The sequence below is a fragment of the Eretmochelys imbricata genome, chromosome 8, assembly GCF_965152235.1.
Source record: "Eretmochelys imbricata isolate rEreImb1 chromosome 8, rEreImb1.hap1, whole genome shotgun sequence".
Classification (NCBI taxonomy): domain Eukaryota; kingdom Metazoa; phylum Chordata; order Testudines; family Cheloniidae; genus Eretmochelys; species Eretmochelys imbricata.
The window spans coordinates 34,909,875-34,933,590 of NC_135579.1; the positions used below are offsets into that span (position 1 = coordinate 34,909,875).

At 49.5% G+C, this 23,716-nt stretch overlaps 1 protein-coding gene across 1 annotated transcript; it reads right to left on the reverse strand.

Moving 5' to 3' along the window:
• Window positions 1-399: 399 nt before the first annotated feature.
• Window positions 400-23,186, reverse strand: SLC23A1 (solute carrier family 23 member 1). Its single transcript, XM_077824075.1, has 16 exons — window positions 23,151-23,186; window positions 21,058-21,147; window positions 17,316-17,417; window positions 16,503-16,660; window positions 16,277-16,365; window positions 15,034-15,101; window positions 12,923-13,104; window positions 11,042-11,162; window positions 10,190-10,346; window positions 9,141-9,288; window positions 7,865-7,970; window positions 5,615-5,744; window positions 4,359-4,502; window positions 3,551-3,646; window positions 2,046-2,284; window positions 400-1,311 (listed from the first exon to the last, which is right to left on the reverse strand). The coding sequence occupies exons 1-16, from the start codon at window positions 23,184-23,186 to the stop codon at window positions 1,282-1,284; spliced, it is 1,896 nt and encodes a 631-aa protein (XP_077680201.1). The 3' UTR covers window positions 400-1,281.
• Window positions 23,187-23,716: the final 530 nt, after the last annotated feature.

Here is a 23,716-nt window from a genome sequence, read left to right on the forward strand (position 1 = left end):
CTGGGGAGTAGGGTGAATTTCACCCCAGAAGAGTGCTCCTGCATTGCCAATACCATTTCCTCCTCCAGCTTTAGTTGTCTTTGAAAGGGTCTCTAAACTCTCGGTGAGTCGACTTGATTAAATTCTGAGATGTGATGCTATGGAGGCATGTGGCTGCTAAATGCTTTCACTTGCATACAGAAAAGGAGTACTTGTGGCACCTTAGAGACTAACCAATTTATTTGAGCATAAGCTTTCCTGAGCTACAGCTCACTTCAACACAGCTGTTACTCTGAAACCTGTCACTTGCATACACTATATGTAGGAGCCTGCTAGTGGTAGAGTAGTAATGCAACCAAGAATCTTTAAAATGACTTAGACAGCAGAAAAGAGCTAACAAAGCATGTGTAGTATGAGAAGTTTATTAATGATATTCAAAGTGGCAGTGGGTGTTCTCTGGGAGCGTTGCTAGTCAGTCACATAGAAGCCCTCCCCTTTTAGATCCTATCACTTATCAGCAAGGGAGCTCAGGCACACTTGCATATCCAGTCACAAGCTGCATTTTGGTGTTAACAGGGCAATTCATCAGGGTCCAGGGCGGGATCACCTTTGCATTAAACATATCCATATTCAGTCCAGTCAAGCTGCAGTGCTTGTGCATTCCATTTCCTAGGGAGATGTGTTCACAGGTATGACTTAGTGTAGTGGTTTCTTGCAGAAGTTTCCTACTAGGCAATTCTGGAAAGTGACCGGGCACAATATCTGATCCTGTGTTCAGAGTCAATTTCTCATGTTTACTTCTCTTAGCCCTGCAGAGCCAAGGCAGCTCAGAAAATGAGCTTGTCTGTTCATCCTTGGACATAATTAAGTTATTTAAGATCTAATTATACTTATGCAAACTATTGAAAGTTAGGTAGTTGCTCAGCTGTTATTGGTGCAGCATTTGTCTAGCAGAACTTTCTTCATAAGGTGGAAAAATGCTGCTTTACTCTGGTCATGAACTGCTGAGTATGGAGGTCATTGCTACATTGATGCTATCCATCAGAGCCTGTGCTAACAAAAGGTTCTGAATCTCAGCCCATTGGATCAGGGATTCAGGTAGGTGTTAATGGGCCTCCATGCATGACAGATCAAGAATTCTAACACCCACCTGGCAAAAATCTTAACTATTAATTGTCCATTAAATAGCAGTGTGGCAAAGGCCAAGGTAGTTTACGCTCAATGTAACAGGCAATAGGAAAGATGGTCGGTGTAGCAGAGCTATCCAACATAAACTTTTCCAGGGTTACGCTGCAGGACTAGTTAGGCAAATATAAGGGGCAGTTCTCTCAACTGTCAATGAAAACAGAAACAAATGATTTGGAATATTAATGTATCGAATACATTATCCCCAAAAAAACATCATAGTCCCCATATTAAGTGTGCCATGGTGGCCATGCTGATCCAGAATTAATCCCTGGTATAAGTCTGCTGAAGTTTATTGAGTTACACCAGAAATTAATTTAGCCCAGAGTGTCCAGATAGCAGTTTATTACACAGGATGACCAGTTGAGCTGTGTAAAACTTGAGCTAGTTTTGCCTAGGTTCATAAACATTCTAGTGAATCTGAGCCAAGTTTTGAACAAATCTTAAACCAGTTTGGGGTTAGAATTGGAAACTATGCAAAAGTTGTTTTGAAGTCAGTCCAGCCACAACTTTGCTGTTTTGGCTGAGCTGGTTTGGGGTTTGTTAGGATGACACACACTAGCCATATGTATAATACTGAAGGCTTCTGTGATCTCAAGAGTAAGCAGGCCACAACTGTCTCAGATGCTTAGACCGAATGTACAGTACAGCGTAAAGATGACTCAAACTAGGGTGTGTTGCCGTTTGTAGACTCCACAGGGACATGAATCAAAACTATGCGGGAACCCCTATGAACTGATCCCCTTGTTCTCCCCTCTTCAGTTTGACACTGCTCTCTGCCCTGGCCTTCCTTCAGTAACCTACGAACTAGAACTGTGGTACATTGTACCTAACTGGCACTGAACAACTTGTGCTTGTCACATTACAGGAGTCTTTCAGACCTTAGTACATATGAACGGGTTGTCTGTGTTCTCTTGTACATTTTCCATTGTGTCACAATTCCTTTTCCTTGAATGAAATCCCTTGAAAACAGGGCATACTGGCACATACGTGAACCACTGGATCCTTTTTACCACACTCATTCCAAATGGAAAATCGTAGCTTTTCAAATTTGCAGCTGTGGTTCTGTCTGCATGTGCTCCAGCCTTCCACTGAACCAGCCCACGCTCCTCCTGTGTCCCTGGGGAGAGTGAGAGATCCTGAGTGTAAGGACAGCAAAATAACTAAATAGCTTATTCATTCAAAGTAACCTTCACTGGATGTGGTTCTAGTTCTGCACAAAAAGTGGTCCGGAGAAAGGATTGTTCCACAGCAGCTCAGACCATGGACTAGGCTGGTATCCTGCCTTCTGAAATGGCCAGGGCCTGATGCTTCCAAAAAGACAGAAAAATGCACCTGGCCAGTTATTCAATGCTCTATTGTGGGGGGGACACCCCTATTTTTTATACCTGAAAGCATAAGATTGCATTACCTCTCTATCAGGGGATGGGAGATGCAGTTAAAATGATCCTGAGTTCCAGTGAGACCTCTGCATACAGGAAACATGGCAGGATCAAGCTTGTAGTGCTACCTATCTTGCTAGTGTTCGTAAAATTATCCCACCCTTTTTAAAAACAAACTCTGCCATTGAGCTTGATTCAGTGTTTTTCTGCAGCAGTGAGTTCCACGGGTTGAGTATGTGCTACATAAAATATGTCCTCATAGTTTAACTTCACTGAGTGACCCTTTGTTGTCAGGGAATGAGATGGGATATACAGGAAGGACTGACCAGTTTTACCCATCACTATATGGAATTAATTACTCAATAGATTCCTCTCTCAAAGCTTTTCTTTTCCTATTATTTAGCACTTGGCGGACCCAATCAAGACAGGGCCCTACTGTGCTGGGCCAGTGATACTCAGACTGAGGCTCATGAGTCACCAGTGGCTCTTTAATGTGTCTCCTGCCTGTGATTTAATTAATAACCGATCTATGTTACACTGTGATTTAATTAATAACCGATCTATGTTATTAACCAATCAAGATGCTTTTACTATGTTATTAACCAATTGTTGAATACTTGGTGAGTCATTTTGCTGTGAGCATTATATATATATATAACTAGTAAATGAAACAATGAATTCACACAACTGTGGCTCTTTTGCGTAACATTGATCACTGATTTGGCTCTTGAACCACTGAGGTCTGAGTATCACTGTTCTAACTCTATTCAAAGAAAGAGTCTCTTATCGCATACAAATCCTGCTCTACCTCCAGCTACAACCCTGAATCACTGATTCTGCCAGAAGACAGTTCTCTGACAGCAATTAATATAGCTCAGCTTCTCCAGCCAGGACTGAAATCATAACTAAAACAGTATACAACCAGACATGCACAAAGTGAGTCAAGCCGCTGACAGCACCAGTGCATTATAAGGCCTTGTTGTGAAAGCTTGCAATGGCTGTACCTGGAATGGTGTTGTCCAATATGAAGGCAATGCCACCCCCAACAAACATTTCCGTTGTTAACAGCACTGTTAATATTTGGTCGACTTCAGGAACACCTACAAAACATGCAGAATGTTACACCAATTAACACGGAGAACAAAGTTAGATGCTACTATCTTCTGTCTGAAAAAGAAAAATAAGACTAGAGTGTGTATATTTAAGGAGGACTGGCTGTTTTCTACCAATAAACACCAGTGATGCCATGCAATCAATAACTTTATGATTATGACGAAGGTATTTGTGGGCCCAGATTAGATTAAATTGATATTCCAAGACATCTGTTTTATCTACCTGCCTTCCCTTGTAACTCTGCTTATATGAGTATCTCAGGCCCACTGACTCAGTGTATGTGTTATCTCGTATCCCCTTGTCCATTTTGTTTTATTAGAGTTCCTAAAAATCTAGTTTACAAAGCACACTTCTATGTTGAAATGCTGAGAGTAGCTATAGGCACATATCAAAAGGGAGAAGAGACCAACAGCTGCAAACAAAAGCAAGCTAACTAGGGTTTAGATCTCATTTGGAGCATGACAAACGCCCTAAAGCCCCCCACATTCCTATGGAAGCTACATAAAATTCCTAATGTCATTCCATCATAATTAAGAATTGCAATATTGATAATCATTTATATCACGCATTAGCATAGTGCCCAAGAGACCCACATTCCTATCTTACTAGACACCGAGAGTTCAGTAGAGTCCTCCATTCACTGCAGTACTAAGAGGGGATATAAAGCATGTTTTGAGGCTTTCATTCAGAGAGGCATACCTGTGTTAATGGCATTGGGGCGTGAATCCAAGTAGTTTGGCAACGTCAGCCCAAAAAACATTGCGAATCCCAGAATGAAAAGATTGCGGGATGAGTTCATGTCAACGAACTGCAGGTTGGAAAGGCCAACAGCTGTGATCATTCCTGCAAATGTGCAAACAGAGAAAACGCAGCCTTGTTACAGACACAAAGGGTCTGTGTGCATTCGGGACAAGGCAGAGGTGGCCACCTGCTGAGTCATTGGGACTGAGAGGCAAAAAATTAGGTACCACTAAAGCCATCTCTATTCTGAAAGTTGCACCAGTTTAACTAAGGGTATGTCTAATGGTAGAGAGACTATACTGGCATAGTTACATCGCCGTAACTATGCTGGCATTAACCCATCGCGTAGACACAGCCTACATTGACAGAAGGGGTTGCTTCTGTCGACATAGCTGCGTCTACACGGGGGTTAGGCTGACACAGCTATGTCAATAAAGGGTGTGATTTTTTTCAGACCTCTGACTGTGCTATGTTGACTTAACTTGGAAGTGTAGATCAAGCCTGAAAGAGCAATCTGAATCTGATAAAATCAGACTGGTGCAAACACCTGTGTGGACGCTCTTAATTTGATTTAAATCTGGTTTATATCAATTTAGCTTAAATTGATTCATTACCAAGTTAAGCTAAATCAATATAAACCAGCCTGAAATTGAATTAACTGCAGTCACACTGTATTCTGCACCAGTTTAAATTAATCACTTCTGAAACCAATTTAAAGTTACACTGATTTGACTTTAAATATGGACACGGCCTAAGGCTGCTATAATGCATTGGCAGCCCCACCACTTAGGGTCAAGAGACAAAAGTATAGCTCGCACTAATGATAGTCTCAGGTTTGGAGGAAAACTTGAACCCTAGAATACAGGCAGTAGCAGTGCATCGCACTGCTACCCTCCCTATCCCCAGTGATGCTATGGAGCTGCAGTTCTTTTGCATCTTTGAGATTGTTCCCTGTAACTGATTCTGAAAGGAAAGCAAGCAGTTTAAGTGGAGAGCTTCAAAGCCAATGTTGATGGGCACTGGGCAGCCAACTCTCTTAGGCAGCGTTGCAAATCTCAGCCTGGCGCAAGCTCTGTAAGTCACCTTCAGGCAAATCAAATTTAAAAGAATATATTAGGAAACAATTGGTAGGAAAGAGCACGGCAATTTAATGTTAATTTTGCCTTGACACCCTGCTGATTACATTTATAAACATATCTTTATAGGTACGTTACCGAATAATGTACAGAACATCCCTCCGAGGATAGGGTCAGGGAGTGAGGCAAACAGAGCCGTGAACTTGCCGATGGTTCCCAAAACAAGCATGATCCCAGCTCCATATTGCACCACTCTTCTGCTTCCCACCTGTAGAGGAAAACAGCAGCAAGGTGAAGCAAATTGGCTAGAGTCATTCCAGGCTTAATAATACATAGCTATTATACAGCTCTGTTCATCCAGAGATCTCAAAGCACTTCCCAAAGGAGGTAAGTATTGTTATGGTGGGAGACACCAGATGCCTCTGGGTAGGGTACATCTACACAGTTTCAGAGCCCAAGCTCCAGACTGAGTGGGAATGTCTACATGGCTGTTTTTAGCACTGTAGTGGGAGCACTGCAAGCCTGAGACTATAGACCCAGGCTCTGAGACTCGCACCTGCGGGGCTTTTTGCTGTGTAGACATACCCAGAGTTTTACCAGTTCCTTTTCTTAGCACTCAAACAAGAGCACAGTCTGTGAAGACCTGCTGTGTTGTTGCTAGGTTTGTGATACAGTTCCTTTTGCAAGCAGGACAGGAGTTGCTCGTTGCCTTACTCTCTCTAACATATGGGAATTTTTGCAGCAGCGGGGTTGCTCTCTGAGAGCCCTGAACGTGGTTTTTCTGGGTGCTGTCTGTGACTTCCTCTGCTCAAGGACTGAGTGACACAGTCTAAACAAATACACGGCACTGACAATATACCCAGACTCTGGCACTGATTTCTGGGTGACAGTGGGATGGGGAAACTGAGATACAGTGAGAATTGTGCAAGCTCATGCAGTGGCTGAGACCCCAGGCCTCCTCACTCCCTGCTCAGTGCACCAAGCTGCATCAGACTTTAGAAATTAAAGAGGGGAGGGATGTTCTGTTTCATGGGGAGAAACTGGTGAGCCAGAGCTTTCGCTATGGGCTAAGCACTATTAGTTAGTCTCAGTGGTGCATGCTCTACCCTGCACTGGGTAAGAAACACCAGCAAGTTTGAGCCCTTCTACAGCATCTTCCCTCCAATCTTAGCCCTGCCACGCTCCTGGGCAAGGCACTTTGGGTACATATACACTGTAATTCAAACCTCACAGCTGGCCCGGGCCAGCTGACTTGTGCTCGCTGCCGTGGGGCTGTTTCATTGCACTGTTGATTTTTGGCCTTGGGCTGCAGTCCAAGCTCTGGGATCCCCCCCCCACCCCCCCTCCCACACACACCTCGCAGTGGGGTTGTGAGGTTAAATGCAGGGAGTGGGAGGCACTCAGACACAAGAGGGGGCAGAGAAGAACCATAGATAGCTAGAATTACTGACAGGTGGCCAGGGACAGAAAGCGAACTCTGATTGCAAGGCAAGAGGAACCAGGCAGGTCCAAGGACTCAGGGTCCGAAGAGGCTGCCCTCTCCTTGCCACAGCAGTGTCGTAGAGGGGCTATTGCAGACATGCCTTATATAAACACAGTGACCAGGAAGGGCCTCAGGGCCAGCATCAGAAACTAGATAGACCCTATACTGACCTGGGACTCAGGCCCAGATGGAGTGTGAATCCGAGAATGGAGGTTTGGCTGCTGAGAACGCTCTGCCACCTGCCCCAGACCCAGCAAATTGCGGCTACCAACTTTCAGCTGAGCGGAGCTGCCAGGCCAGTGCACTATGAGTGAGAATAGGCCAGAGTTTCTGCTCCTTTGGTTCTACACTGGGCGCACAAAATGGCATTAAGCCACCACAGCATCTTCCTAATTCAGTGTTATGCTGGGCTCTGGGTGCAATTTAGAGCAGCCCTAGTACTGCTCTAAGTTGTGTCAGCTTCCATGTGCTGTTATGCCTCTTCCTGATCTCTTGCTTCCCCAGTCCATCACCTACACCAGGGGCTTGGAGAGAGCTATTATGCCAGCTCTGTGCTGGCTGTAGAACCCCCACCAGCCTCAAGAGCAGAGTATTGCACGGGCCGTTTAAGCCCTCTTTATGGCTTAGGAATAGCATCATAGAGGGGCTACTTCCTAAGGAAAAAACCTGGGCCATGGTGTTTATGGATCCATGAAGGGTTTTATAGCCTGAACCCTGCACTCTCTGTTGCACCCACAAAATAACCAGGATGCCAGTGGAAGATGCTGATATTCTCTGCAGCCCAGGTGAGAGGCAGGGAGCTGTGCTGGGCACCAGCTGATCTGTCCAGGTGCCGAGAGCTTTGCAGCGATCCCTCCTGACTCAGCACAGAGGGAAGGTGTTCAAAGAAGCTCACTGGCTGGTACCTTTGTGATGCCCAAGACGCCGATGTTGGGGCTCGAGGATGTGGAGCCGTTGCCCGTTCCCAGCAGCCCAGCTATGATACAGGAGATCCCCTCTGTAAAAATGCCTCTGTAAACAGACAAGCCAATCCAAGAGATTTCATAAGAACATAAGAATAGCCATACTGGGTCAGACCAAAGATCTATCTAACCGAGTATCCTGTCTTCCGACAGTGGCCACTGCCAGGTGCCCCAGAGGGAATGAACAGAACAGGTATCATCAAGTGATCCATCCCCTGTCGCCCACTCCCAGCTTCTGGCAAACAGAGACTAGGGATACCATCCCTGCCCATCCTGGCTAATAGCCACTGATGGACCTATCCTCCATGAATTTATCTAGTTCTTTTTTGAACCCTGTTATAGTCTTGGCCTTCACAACATCCTCTGGCAGACAGTTCCACAGGTTGACTGTGTTGTGTGAAGAAATACTTCCTTTTGTGTGTTTTAAATCTGCTGCCTATTAATTTCATCTGGTGAAATTTCATTTCCCATCACATCGGCAGCTCTGAGGGCAGTATTTGGAGAGGCAGGGATGCATGAGGGCACTTAGGGGCAGATTGCATGTGGCAGACACAGCCTCCACTGGAGGGGGTGCAGACGGGGCAGGGCTGTGGTGGGAGAATTTCCAGCCAGCGGCTTCTGCTCCCATGTGATGGGAAAGGGTGCGGCACACATAGCCTGCCACGAGTGGCTAGCAATTCCCCTGCGATGGGGAATAGCACCATGGATGGGGCATGCCCCAGCCTCGTTGTAACCGTCCCTGGCACAAAGCATGGGCGAGGTTCACACTCACGCACGGGACACTTGCACAGCATGTTGCATGTTCTAAATGCTCGACAAACATGGGAGGTGGGGAGCATTGTCCCAGTTACCACCTGGGGAGGCCGAGCTCAGCCAGGTTACGGGTGCCAAACAGAAGCCTGTTACGGTTGTCAAATTTGGGTGCCAAAGGGTAGCACCAACAGCCATGTTTTGGCACCTACATTTCCAAGGTGCTGAAACTGCAGCTCCAGCTGACCTCATGGGAGCTTCAGGTGCATAGCCCCTTAGAAAGTCAGGCCAAAGTTACTGAGGGGGCCAAACACTGGGCATTTGAAAACTTGGCTAGCCTAGAACTCAGGTGTCCTGGCTCCCACCCACTGCTGCCCAGTAGGAATCGTCCTGCTGTGGTGCAAATCCCAGGTCTCCCACACAAACCCATGTGTGATTTAGAGAGATGGGTGAGCTGCTTGTACCGTACCTATTAATAGCGTGGATGGGTGGTGCTGGAGCCCCTGCCAGCCTGGCGCAGGCGTAGTAATCCCCGATGGACTCGATAATGCCAGCCAGGGTAGCGCTGAACATCCCTAACACAGCTGCTGCCGTCACGGTGGGCAAGCCCCACTGACCTGCATCGGGGAAAGCAGAGCAAGGGATGAGCTAGCCCGGGCATCCCAAGCCCTGAACATGGCCATGCCCGCTCAGGAGCCGCACTAGCTCAATAGCATGGGTTCTGGACCGCGCCCTGCCCAGCTCAGAGGACCAGACAGGGTGTGCTGGCAAAGGCTGCCCAGCCCATTATCCTTCTGACAAAGCCCACCATGGACTTGTGCTTGGCACAGGTGACCCGGGCAGCCCAACCCCAGCTGTGGGGCAGTGGGGGTGGGAAAAGCTGCAAGCCCCTAGAGCCCTCCCCAAACACACACACACTGGAGATAAGCTCCTGCTGCTGCAGGTTGCTACTTGAGAACCGCCCAGCCTTCTTCTCTGCTACGGTGGTGTTGCCAGCCACGGGGGCAGGGCCTGTGCAGGAGGATGCCAGCTTAGGCCACACCCAGCCAGCCTTAGCGTCTCTCCTCTGTTCCTGGGCCACCCACTCAGCTGTGGGCGCTACCAATGGGCTCCTCTCCCTGTGAATCAGTACGGACCCCAGTGGCTCAGCATGGTGCTGTGCACCAGGGGAGGTGATAGAGGGTGAGCTTTTCCTGACAGCAGCTTCTGCTGAGTATCTGATTAGGGGAAAGGGTAATTTCACTCCCCCAGTCTGAGCTCCAGCATGGGGAGCAGAGCGAGGGGGGAAAATCCTGAGGATCAGTGGAAGATACTGAGCAGGGGCAAGGTGCCCCAGCTCCTTGCCTTGCCTGGGGAAGTGTGCAAAAGTGTCCTGCAAGCTGGGCTGGTATGTGCACCAATGGTAGGCAAACCCGACTTGTGCACTGCACGGAAACGTGCATACACTTCTGCACACACTTTCCCTGATCCCTCGTGATTGGGCAGAGCCAGTCACGAGAGAATCTCACGTTCACTCACAAGGATATGGTAGGCGGAACCAGGGTGCAGTTGACATGATTTTCCCCCTGGCGTCTGTCCTGGCCTTGTAGCCATATGCCTCAGCATCGCGTGGGAAAACGTCCGTCAGTGTTAAAATATAGCACAACAGCCACACCACCATGATGGCCAGGATGATCTGGGGATGAAAAACAGAGGCCTATGTAACATAATTGTCCAGGCGCACGGAGCAGCAACACCCCGGAAGCCAGATGGGAGAACTGCTCCAAATACAGCAAGAATTTTCCACCATGGAATCAAAACCCGCAACCTGTGCCAACAACTCCAGGACCTCTATGGTTTCACAGAGATCCCTGTGCTATGGGACTGCTGACACCAGCATGGCAACAGCAGGGCTTGAAATTAGCACATCCAACCCCACAATTCAGCCCCCCGTGAAGAAGCTCTCTCAGCCCCTGGCTGTAGCAGGACCCTGCTACACAGTGGAATAGTACCCAGTCCATACTCTAGAGGGTAGTGATGACTCCAGCACCCACACCCATCCAAGACAGTATTTTGAGGTCTGGAAAATTTCAGTTAACTCCAGTCTTTCCCCTGTTTATTTCACATTTGCAAGTATTTCGCTTTCCTGGGTTATGGCCAGCACGGTTAGTGCGAAAATGCCACAGCCACGGCCACGCTTTCTGGCTTTCCAGCCCAGCTGTAAGTGCTAGTGATTGTTAGCCCGACACCACAGCCCCAGCAGCATTAGATCGTTCACAGACATTTCTGTCACAGGCCTGAGACCCCCTCGTATGGATCTGACCCAGACCGTTGAGCTGTGGGAGGTTTCACCTGTCACTGATAATTAGCAGAGGACGGGACTGTCCATACCGGGAACATTTTGAAGATCTGTAGCCTGAACACAATACAGCCTTTCCCCCATTTGTACCCAGGCAGCCGAAAGGTCGCATTTCGCAGGTACTGGGCAAATAAAACAATCAGAAAAATGGATCTATTGAAAAGAGAAAAAGAGTCAGTAGGACATCCCTAGGAAATGCAGAAGGGGAACTCCCTGAGGGCCGAATTGCACCATTGTCCAGAGATAGTACGCTCTCTGGGCAAGGGCTCATCTTTTTGTTCTGCATTTATAAAGCACCTAATGCAACGGGATCGTGGTCCATGACTGGCACTCCTGGGCACTACCATAAATAATATTAACAATAGTGTATTTGAACCCAAATGCTTTTAAACAGTTACGGGCCAGTCCATGCAAGCCAGTGTCCATTAGGCTATGCAGAAATGGGAAGGAGAACAGATCTGGAGTTTGAGAAGAATACACAATCCATGCTGGTGTGGCAAACATGCCTGTGGGTGCCAGTAGCCAATTTCCTCATTCATCATTTTGTGTCTGCTAAGTTCAGAGTTGCTGTTGTTTTCTGAGAACGTGTCACAAGTAAATGGTGAAAGATAATCCCGGTGAGGTGTTTGCCTTACATATGTTTAGTTGAATGGAGTAAGCTAATCCACTGTTCACTAGCTGGGCTACAACAGCAGGATGTATTGGGTGCTGAGTGGAGCTGCTCAGGAATTTTCTGTCAAAATGTTTTTTTCCTGCAGTGGCTGCAAAATCAAGATTTTTCCAAGGGAAAATTTCAATTTTATGGAATTTTTTTGGTTTTCTACTTGGAAAATCAAATAAAAATGTTTTGCTTTGGGTCAGGTCCAGCTGAATCAAAACATTTTGGTTTGTCAAACTGAATCAAATGTTTTGTTCTGGGACAGTTTGACGTTAACCTGTGTTTGTCTGAGCTGTGGTAGGGCCTCAAGGGAGTTGTAATTTGGGTGCCTTGTGCCCCCACTTTCTTCTATTGGCCAGACTCCCTGACTGGACTGCATCTCCCATAATGCATCACAGTTTCCCTTCATGCTGAACTGCCGCAGTGCATCTTGAGAGTCCCATGCCCCTGTTGCATTATGGGAGGTGTAGTCTGGCTAGGGACCCTGGCCCATAGAGGTGAATGGAGGCATGAGGCATCTGAAGTACAACTCCCATGAAGTACTGGTACAGCTCAGGCACACACAGCTTAATGTAGAACTGAGCTGAAATATTTTGACATTTCCAAATAGAAATTTTTCCAAACTTTTTGCTCCACAACGAAAATTCAATTTTTCAGAACATTCTGCTCTGCCAAAAATTTTGATATTTCAGTGTTTCATCCTAATTTGGGACAAAAGCACAGGTTGAACTTTCATGGTATTTTCAGTCAGCTCTGATATGGTGGTGGTTGGTGCCCTATATGCTTCTAGGATAGACAGACACACAGACAGATCAGTTATCAGACAGATTTTAAACCTTGCATCCTATTGAAAACTCAGCAAAGCAATGACTAATGTCATCTATTCTTCCCCTCTCAACCTTTGCCCCCCTTTTTGGCTCGAATACTCATTATCAAGTGATCTTGATTATGAAAAACCAATTGCTGTAAGTTACATGGAGCAGCACTGCACGTTTTCCATATGAAATGTGCAAATGTAGGCAAAACTCCCATTGGCTTCAATAAGAGCAGGATCGGGTCTATAGGGCAAACCCCACTGCAATCAGCAAATGTGTCTGAGGATGGAATTTAATTCTGAGCTGGGGGTAACTTGGAGCTTAAGGGCCAGATTTTTCCTCCAGATATGCATACCCATGAGGGTGTGACACTAAGTACTAGCAGCATGTCACTCTGTGAGCCCTGTGGCTGGTCTCTGTATGATAAGCGAGGCGCGTACAGTGCTGCAATGCCCCAGTGAGATCCTGCACGATCCCCCGCAGCTTGGAAGACTGACAGTCCTATCAGGGAGACGGTGGGAGTGACGGTGAGAGGTCCAATGTAGCTGAGCAGCGCTCCTGGCAGCCCCACAAGCCCGATCACCACTTCCACCAGGCTGGACACGATGATCGCCCCTTGGATCTATGGCGCAAAAGGGGGGAAAAAGCATGTGAGGTGTGGAGATGTGGTCAGCTAAGAGCTGTCACATGCTGCCAGGTTCCTCCGCCTGTGCAGGTGCCAGAGATAGGGGAGAGCCTGGAGGCCGAGTGGCATTGGCATGGCTCTGACCTTGCGTGCTGAGCCCAGACCCCCATCGCTGGGGCTGTGGAGGCAGCACATTCTGCCCCTCATGGGCAGGGAGCATCGTGGCCATCAGCTACAAGGGTTTAGCTGTTGTGCTGGGGAAGGCTTCATCATGGAGGAAGGGGAAGGATTAAAGCATGGAAGAACCTTGGACTGGGATGGTAATGGGAATATCCATCCATCCAGTCACTATATATATCCGTCCGTCCGTCCGTCCATCCATCCATCCATCCATCCATCCATCCATCCATCCATCCATCCATCCGTCCAGCCCATGCTCTTCACAAGTTAGAGAAGGTTGGGTTGAACAGCATAAGGGGACACGCCAGTATCATGCAAGAGCAATTCTAAATGGCTGCATCCTGGTTCAAAGAAGAGCAAATGACTAAAACCACATAAAATGTGTCTTGGGTAAAATGAAGCTGACTAGTGAATAAGCCCGGGAGCCACAGTCAGTCCAGTCGGACGATGTCTGGGAGGCCACAGGCCAGGCCTCTCCTGTTTGCATGCAGGGCGAGAGCCAGAACTCTTGTAGCTGCTGTAAAGTAAGTCCTCTTGTTTGGTTGAAGATTAAGCCACTGGAGAATAACGGCACTTTACACGTTATAAAACTCAGCAACTCTGAAACTCTCCACCATGGCGCAGGCAGTCCAGCGATGATCTGCATTTTCTGGGTCTTAGCCTACTTCCCAGCAGGAGATGCTGTCTGGTGACCACCTTCCGTTGGACTCAAGAATTGCCACAATGGATCAGACCAGGGCTCTATCCAATCCAGGATCCTGCCTCCAGCTGGGACCAGCACCAGCTTCTCCATCGGAAGCTGCAGGGAGCCCTGCAGTGGGCTGTTAGGGGCTAACTAGCCCCGAGGGAATGATTCCTCCTAGCTCTCAATAGTTAGAGGCTGGCTTATGCTCTAGAGCCTGGAAGATTCTGTCCCATTCCAAACTGGGTTTTTTTGCACATTGGAGCTTCCCGGGCTGAGGGAGGATGGTGTCATTTAGATATCTCTCCATCTATCAGCATAGACCTTGCTAATAACAATACTTGGCTCTTACATAGCCCTTTCCAGCAGCAGATCTCAAAGCACCACACTATCTTAAAGGTATTTATCGTCCCACACCCCGTGTGGCAGGGCAGCGCTAGCCCCATTGCACAGCTGAGAACGGAGGCAGACAGACTAAGTGACTTGCCCAGTGTCACACAGGAAGTACAGGGCAGAGCAGGGAATTCTGCACAGGTCTCCCACATCCTATCCCAGTGTCCTAACTAATAGGCAATGCTTCCTCTCCATTGTGCTGCACTGAGACAGACACCAGCACCATTCACAGCTATGGTGCTATTGGCATGTCTGAGCACTGACCTGAGATGTGTTTGAAGGTATTTCCCATGGACCAGCCAAGCGCCCCCAGAGTCACCTGGAGGGCCCTCCTGCTTGTGCGCCTTGGCTGGACATGACTGCAGAAGGAGGGGGAAATTGCTGTGGTTTACCAGGGACAGAAGTGGCACCTACACTTTGTACTGGCTGCCTGCACAGGGGTGAATCTCACTCGGGAGCGGAGGCTGCAGTGCTGCTGAACAATCCACGCTCACGCTACCCCACCGACGAGGCCATAAACACCAAGGTGCATGGCCATAACGCGTCCGAGATGTAAGCAAGCTGGGTATTTGTCTGGGGGGAGTCTTCTTTCCCGTGTCCTGGTGAGACTCATCCCCAGGGCCCCTGATCCACGTACGCCCCCGGCCATGTAGTCACAGAGCACAGCTTACTTCTCTCATCCTCGGGTGCCACACGTGAGATGTGTTCAGCGGTAACGTCCAATTGCCGTAGATCTCCTCTAAGACGCAAAACGAGGCTGTTAGACGCGCGGGGATAACAGCCCTCCAGGCCCTGCCGCCCAGGGCATGATTCACTGCTGCCCTAGTCCTGTTTACACTGGTGCGTCTCCCTTGGAATCTAGAGACCCTGTTGTGCTGGCACCATGTACCCACGGAGCGAGGACCGATCCCTGCCCCAAAGAGCCGACTGGCAAAGGGTACGTCTCCTCTGCAGGTGAAGGTGGGATTGTAACACTGGTAGCAGATCTGGGCGAGCTTTAATCTACCCAGCATGGGCAACAATAGCACTGGAGACGCAGCAGCATGGACCAGCAGCCCAGGTAGGTACCCAGGATCTCTGGTGGGCTGGTCCTGGGGTGGCTTGCCTGTGCCGAAGCCTGCGCCACCACGATCAACATTACCCATGCCAGCTGGATTCAGGCTAACCCTGGCATGCCTAATGGTGCTGCAATCACACCTTCATTTGCTGTGTAGACGTGCCCTCAATAGACCAGTGTGGGAGGGGAAACAGAGGCAGAGAGAGAGAGAGGAAGGGACTGGCTCCAAGTCACCCAGCAGGGAGCTGGGAACAGAGCCATGGTCTCCTGGGCCGGTGCCCTACCCATTAGACTATACTACCTCTTGATAGCTGTGCTTCAGCCATGACACTCGGCAGGGTGGGACATGACTTGGTGCTGGCCCTGAGCGTTCGCTCTTTCGGGTGCTTGGCTGGCTGTTCCTGCTCACAGGACTACATGGGGTACGGCAGGAATTTTCTCCCAGCTCAGATTGGCAGTGACCTTGGGGGGTTCACCTTCCTCTGTGGCGTGGGGGGCAGGCCACTTGCCAAGATCCTCTGGGTATTTCTCACTTAATCAGTTCCCTGCCACTGCAGGGGCCTCGGGCACTGGTGCATCTCAGCCCCCCCTAGTTTGTGCTCATTCTAGTGCTGTCTCCTGTGGGCGTGGTCCCCTTTTGGTTGTTGGGATTAGTGTGCAGGTCCTGGGTTGGGTTGTTGGCCTGATATGCAGGAGGTCAGGCTAGTGGTGGCCCCTTCAGGCTAGTGGAGGTCTGGTGGCCTCTTCTGGCCTTGAGCCCTGTTGTATCTTTACCTGTAAGGGCTGTACTTGGTGGGGCCGTTAAGTGACTCAAGGTCTTTACCGCATGACCTGGTTGTAAACGAAGCTTCAGTTACCTTCTGGGGGACATTTCCATTTCTCCAGGGCCAGGATGGACTTTGCAGGAACCAGAAAGGCGAGTGCGCTTGCTTGAAACAGGGGGAGTCTGCATGAGCAAGAAGGAAAAGCCTCATTTGCAATCACCTACTGCTCTGCCTCACCTTCAAAGCTTCCCGTGCAACGGTTCAGGGAGCAACAGCCAGAAGAAAGCGTGGAGAACAATTGCCATAGAGTGCAACCTACCGGATCCCCAGCGTGGTCTGGATTAGTGTGGTGATCCCGACGCAGGTGAAGATGGTGCCGATGAGCTGGCTGACTGTGTATTGGTCCTTTCCCACACACAGGGACTCTGCCAGGAGGAACGGGACAGCGATCGTCCCGCTGAAACAGGTCAGGTAGTGCTGGAGCGGGGAAGGGAAAGGAGTCCTTGGTTAAGGCTGTCAGGAGGATCTGATAACCCATCTCCATTCCCAGGGAGAATGAAGTTCACCTCTGCACAAGGCTGTGGTACACTTAAGTCCCAATGTGCTATGTGTGACTTGTGCTGGACTTCTGAATGTCAGGGGTTTGCTCTTGCCACTGCTAATGAGACTTAAACTCAGAGTCACGTATAAGGGCATGTGGTATAGGGAAAACTATATTAAAATTGTACAGCAATCACTTTAAATGTTCAGCACACTGCTCCCATCCCAAGCTAGGGCAGCTCCCCCTGATCGCAGCCACCCTGCTCCGCTCGCTCCCCGCGCCCACCCCACCCTCACCTGCTCCTGCTTGCGGTCTAGAGAGCTCTGTAGGGAAGTGTGTGAGCCACTGTCAGTTTGCACCAGACAATGAGTAATACTTGTTTTAGGGAGCAGCCTGCTTTTTCTCTCTCTGGTTTTGTTTCTTTGTGTTGGTAAGGGACTGGATTTTAAGACATAAAGTGGTGTTACATTGCACCCTTCCAGAAAGATTAAAAACTACAGAATATCCTAACTTCTCTGTGTGTATGTCATGACCATAACAGCACTGGGAGCAAGAGAGTGGGGCAGAGCCCTCTGCTCTCTCCTTCCTTACCTGAAAGCCAAGCAGGATGCAGAGGTACCATGGGGGCACGTCTTCAATTTTATAGATCATGTCGAATTCTTTCTGCTCCCTCCCTGTGTCTGTGGCTTGGCGCTGGAAATGGAGGAAGGACGATTTCAGCACCAGCAGGGGCAGAAAGCAGAGGCTGGCAGCTAGGCTGAGAAGCTTGACAGAAATCAAATGTGAATAGGTTTCCTTGCTCCCCCATGACTTGGTCTCTGAAGCGATCGCCCCAGTGCAGGGAGACTTGAGACACATCTGCTATGCCCCGGCTGCCTTGGAGTAACATACTCACCCACTCTGTCCTGAGAGCCCTCGGGCCTGCTGAAGGGACACATTGCAGCTGGAGCCCATAGGCGAGCACCTGGCTGGCTCCTCATAGGGAGCCCACACTGGAGCAATAGTGCTGCCCCCAGTGCAGTGTGTTCCCCACTTCATGCCCACAGCAGGGGAGGAAGGGAACTTAGTACCACCCTGCCCCACCTCTCATGCCCACTTCAGACAGTGAAGGGCTAGCAGGGAGACGGGGCTGCATTCTCCAGTGGAATTCTGGCTCATTCCTGCACAGGGGGGAACAAAGCATTCTGTTCCCTGCCCACTTGTGCACAGCCCCCCTGGGGCCGGCTCCAAACAGGCCCCCGAGGTTCTGGGTGTCACCACTCAGACCCAGAGCTGGTGTCTCCGGTTCCCTGAAGCCTCTGGTTCCACTGCGCTGCTGTTTCCATTAGCCACACGTTCCTAGGGCCAGTGCTCAGAGCAGGCCGGGATTACCCAGCATGCATTGGGTGCACTTGCACAGGGCCCCCGTCTCAAGGGAGCCTCCACCCACAGGAAACAACCCCAATCCAAGCTGGAGTGGTGCTGTAACCCCGTGTGCCAGGTCACAGCACCATGCTCTCCAATCATGACAGGGGAGCTGCCGGGTCAAACCTGAGCAGCGCAGGGCTGGGTGAGGGTGGCTGCGATCAGGGGGAGCTGCCCTAGCTTGGGATGGGAGCAGGGTGCTGAGATGGGGGGAAGAGGGTGCTGGTGGCCAGGAAGGTCCCTGGGGCAGTGGGTGAGGGGCTGGGGGCAAGTGGGCGGATGTTGGGTGAGCAGGATGTAGGTCAGGGCTGCTGGGATGTGTGGGGGCTGCCAGGATAAGTGGGCACAGGCAGCTGGAGCAGAGTTCTAGTTTAAGGAAAGTGGTGGGCCCCCTGCCAATTTCCAGAGTGCACAGGGCCCCAAAACTCGGTCAGCTGGGCCTGGCTCTGACCCTGTGTTACCCCATGTGCTACCCGGGAGTTCTACAGCTGTTGGCCCTTTGCCTGCTGTTTCCAAAAGCTCTAGGGTTTCCTGGGCAAAGTGCATGCTTGGCGTCTGAATTTCACATGCAAGGGGCAAAGGCCTCTCCGGGGGTGTCTCCTCTCCCGAGGAATGCTGTGCATGAGGATGTGGTACAGAATGGTGCAATCCACAGGGAAGAACTGCTCTCCTCTTATCCCAACAGCTCATTGGTAAGGGCCTTGCTGCTTGAGGTTTTCTGCTTAAGAAGGGAGCTGCCGCTATCCCCAAACCCCTGCAGCATTCCCTTTTGCTAGTGAGGTCCCGCAGGGATCTGTTCTCAGCCCAACACTATTCACTATCCTTCTCAGAGCTCTGGAAGAAGAAAATTATTCTAGTAAGATGGGCAACAGACACACAAATTGGTGGCAAGATGGACAGGTCACTTATACATCACTTGGTAAGCTGGGCTCATTTGACCAACATGCCTTTTGATGCAGCCAAATGCAAGGGACAAAGAACGTGGGTCATGCTTAGGAGGAGGGACAGGATCCTGGAAAGCAGTGATGCTGCAGAGGACTTTGGGGGCAACAGAACTGGAGCTCCCAGTGCGATTCTGTAGCTAAAAGGGTGAACGTGATGCTTGGATGTGTGAGCAGGGCCATATCGAGTAGGAATAAGGAGGTGCTATTACCTCTGCACATGGCCTGGATACTGGGTACAGTTCTGCTGGCCACATGTCAAACAAGATGTGGAGAAATTGGAAAGGGTGCGGAACAGAGCTACAAGAATATGTGGCGTCTGCCAAGCCTGCCTTATAGCGAGAGACTAAAGAAGCTCAGTCTATTTAGTTTGTCCAAGAAAAGAATAAGAGGTAAGTTGATCATGGTCTATAAGTACCTGCATGGGAAGAGATTTCTGACAGCAGAGGGCAGAACAAGGCATAACAAGATCTAGTGGTTGGAAGCTGACACTAGACAAATGCAGACTAGCAACAAGGTGCCAATTTTTCACAGTGAGGGTAATTAACCATTGGCACACTTGATCTAGGGATGTGGTGGATTCTGAATCATTTGATGTCCGTCAGTCAAGACTGGATGTCTTTCTAACTGAGATGCTACAGCTCAGCCAGGAATGATGATCTAGATGTGAGCCTCACTGCCTGGGTTCTCCGGCCTAGGTCATACAGGAGGTCAGACTAGCTGATCAGAATGGTCCCCTCAGGCCTTGGAATCTGTGAATGTACTCCTCTGAAAGCCCAGAAACAGTTGCCAAGACCCAGAGAAAAGATCGTCTGCTACCACCAAGCCTCTGGCTTCACTGCCCAGACCCAGTGCTTTATCCCCAGTCCTCCGGCTAGTGTTACCAGCCCCAGTGATTTTAGACTCTTGCAATTACAGCTGGTCAAAATACCTGTCCGTCCCTCCAAAACATTTCAAATGAAAAATTTCCCTTTGAACTCTTTTGTTCAGTATTCATAGGAAAATTTCCCAGGGAAAATCAAGTGAGTGCTTGGTGTGTCGATTCAGTTTTCAAAAAGCGAAGTTTCTTTAGACATGAAAGGGTCGTTGTTGTTCCCCTCCTTCCCCTCTCTTCCCCCCCCCTGCCCCGTTTTGCCACTGAGTGAAATAGAACACCGCTCATGGGGGTTATTTCCTCCCCTCCCTTTTTTCACTCCATCCCTTTTCAAAACATCCCCAGCTTTGGGAACGTCACTGACCAACAAAAAGAAAAAAAAAAAAGACCTGCTCTAACTCTGCCACAGTCCGCAATGGCCCCAATGTTTGTGTTTCAGAGGGGAAGGGATGACTCTCCAGGGAGCTTGGAAAATACCCAGCAAGTCAGTGGGCTACAGGAGGGCTGCTGCAGACACCAATGGCTGCAGAGGAGAAGGCTCTTGCACCAAGCCAGTGGTGAGGTGCTGAGACAGGCCAGCTGCTACCTGAGCAAGGGCGGGGGGCAACAGAGAGACAAGGGGATAGGGTGGAACGAGCCCGCAATGAGCTTTAAAGACAAGGAATGTCACTTTTTTAGGGGCAGACTATGACATGCTCAATGCGCCCACAGTGCCCCCTTTCTCTCCTGTGGTAGCTACCTGTATCGCAGCAGGCAGCAAGTGTGGGGCCACTGCCCATCCTTGCACCCAGCTGGGTGAAGAAGGGGTGGCAGGAAGGCAGTGGGTGGAGCCTTGGTGGCATCCCCACAGCATGCTAGCTGAGCCTGCAGTAATGTGCACCGGGTAAAAGGCTGGCACAGATCGCCTCTTGCATGGAGCCAAAGGGGGCAGTTTGTGATTTCTCAAGTCCCAACCTGGTCCTTGGTCTGCCCCTCAGGCAGCGCAGCCATATGCTGCCCCTCGCTCAGAGCTCAGCTGAGCCCCTCACCTAACAATGGACCCATCTCTCAGCTAAAGCTAGTGGCAAGCTGCAGTTTCAGCTGCCTGGCATCCTAGGCAGAGCGCTGGTCTCACCTTGTCCTCGCTCTCCAGCTCCTTCCCATATGAATTCTCGGTGATGATTTCGGGGGTCCCCTCGTGCCAGGTGGAAGCTGCATTTCCATTCTGCATTTCCCCAAGGGGCATGGAAGACAGAGCAAGTCACTTCTTAGAGAAACTGCTGGTGGAAGCACCATCACCAGGAAAATAAAAGATCGCAGCGCAGAAGAGGCAGTGCGGATTGGAAGGATGCCACTGTCTCTGCCATGCTGGTGGCTGTTGCTAAAAGCAGCTTATCTGTTTTGGGAACCCAGAGAGATGTACCACAGGACTGGAGAGTGAAGAATTGGTCTTTGCTCCCCATGCAAAGAGCAGCCACCACGATCCAGTCTGAGTGGCTTGGATTGATATTACAGGGAGCCAGCAATGTGAGACGAGAAACAAACGGAGCAGCTCAGTGAGAGCACCATGTGTGTGTCTCCTCTGTGACACGCTGCAGCAGCCCTGCTCACACAACGGCTGCTGGCCTTGAAGCTAAGCAGATTAGGCTTTATCTAAGTTGTTCAGCTTTAACTATATGGATCTAACATGTTATCAGAATGGTATAGTTAAAGTGGTACAATCCCCCAATGTGGAGGCAGCTAAACCAGTATAAATGTGCTTATACCAGTAGAGCAATCCCCATACAGGAAGGGGAATGAGCGATACTGGTATGAAGCACCTTTATACTGGTATAATTGCATCCACTGATACCAGTATGACTATACCAGTGAAAAATCACACTCCCTAACTGTAATAGCTATATCAGTCGGTGTGTAGGCCAGGCGTTAGAAACACAAAGGTACAGTACAGAGAAATCAAATGGCAGTTACATAGCTACATAATATCCCTCCTTAAAATAAGTGAATGGATTTAACAGCATTGTCACCATTTGTGTAGCACATTCAAAGAGCTTTACGGAACACTAGTTAAACCTCAGAGCACCCCAGGAGATAGTAGTGACCTATCACCCCCATTTTACAGATGGGAAATCCAAGGCAGAGAGAGTAAGTGACTTGCTCAAGGTCACCCAGTCCATTGGTGTCTGTGGTGGGATTAGCAGCCAGGAGTTCCTGGGGCTCAGCTCACTCTCCCTTCACTAGTAATGCTGACAGGGTCTGGATCATTGCTATAGAATACACTACTGTTTAATACCCGCCCTGCTCTCCCCTCCCCCGCCCCAGGGAAGCTGGATCTTGAATACATGCTACATTGCATTGTAAAGGAGTCACACCAAATCCTCCACAGTATGGGCCCAATCCTGTAAAGGGCTGAGGCTGCTGTGGGGTGCTCAGTGCACTTCACACCCAGTATCTTCAGTGGCAGCTGCATGCGCTCAGCAGAAAACAGCATCAGTCCCTGTATTACAGTAGCCTGTACAAAATAAAGCCAAGTTCCTTGCAAATTTACCTGACAAAACCCCCAAGATTCCTCAGTTTCTTGGATCCCATTTCTCTGTCTGTGGTCCTTACTCTCTGGGGCCCAGATTCCGGGCTCTCTTCTCTCCTGGGGCCTGACTGACGGGTCTGCCTGACCTCCAGTCCCAGCCTGATTCTTAGAACCTCACAAGCTTTTAGCTGAGTCCGTGAACGCATAGTGGAGCTGCCAGGGCTCCCTGGGCCATGTCGAAGGGGAGAGCTGCCCAGGGTGAGGCAGAGCCAAGGAGGGGAACCAGCAGCGACAAAAGGACATCACTTGAACCTTATTCATTCTGACTATTAAGTCATTGTTTGATGTCAAGTGCTCCATTCCTGAGTGGCACAGCGGAGTCACCCCACACTGGGGGCCGAGTCGCTTCCACTTCGGTTCTAAGATAGATGGGTATGTTTAATCAGTCAGTCCAAAGGGAAGCGCTTTGTGAAATCTGGCTTCCAAAAATGATCAAATGATAAGTTGCCTTTACCTTCAGACACAAGTCTAAGAAAGAACCTGTGATCGCTGCTCCCCTCCCTTCTAACAACCAACACAGATAGTTTGCCACCCAATTCTCAGATAGTTACCTCAAACACTGGTAAGAAAGGAAATGGATGCATCTGGGGAGAGGGAAGAGGAGGGAGTGAAAATACGGTAATAACAAACAACATGTTCACCTTGGTTTGAGACAAATCTTCCGAACTGTTCCCCATTCTCCTGCAGAGTGCCACTGGGATTTCGAAGGGGACTTTGTAGAGTGACGCTGTTTTATGGTCCTGGGGAGGACTTTAGTCAATACACCCGACATTGTTCACGGAGTCAATCTATAACCACAGCTATTGGCTGCTGATTGTGAAAGAAATGAGAGCTGTGTTTTTAAAGATAATATATTAACTCCATTAATTAGGCTTGGCATCACAGGGGAATGATCCGCCTCTCCTAAATGTATCGGTTTTTCACAGCTCTTTCGTGAAAACCTTAGAGATCTGAGTTACAGTGTAACTGACTAGTTCATAAATGGACAGAATTACAGATTGCACTAATCAGCTCATCAAGTCTGACAGGAAGCACCATCCTGCTGGGCCAATGTATCTGCGCCCACTCTTGTACTCTCTGATGTGTCAGCCCACTGGAGCGTCCCCAGTCAGAGGCTCTTAGATCTGCGTGCGGTGTACATTCATTGGGCAGGTGGTTCTGGTTTGGAAGCAGATCCCCCCAGATGCAACGTTCCACAATGCAGTGG

Excerpts from the sequence above, each read along its gene's own strand:
- SLC23A1 (XM_077824075.1), bottom strand. The coding sequence starts at position 23,186 with ATGGGGAACAGTTCGGAAGATTTGTCTCAAACCAAG. Across the intron at positions 7,971-9,140 it reads CCCATCCACGCTATTAATAG|AGGCATTTTTACAGAGGGGA; the intron begins GTACGGTACAAG and ends GTCTGTTTACAG. Across the intron at positions 1,312-2,045 it reads ACCCGTTCATATGTACTAAG|TTGAGAGAACTGCCCCTTAT; the intron begins GTCTGAAAGACT and ends TTTCATTGACAG.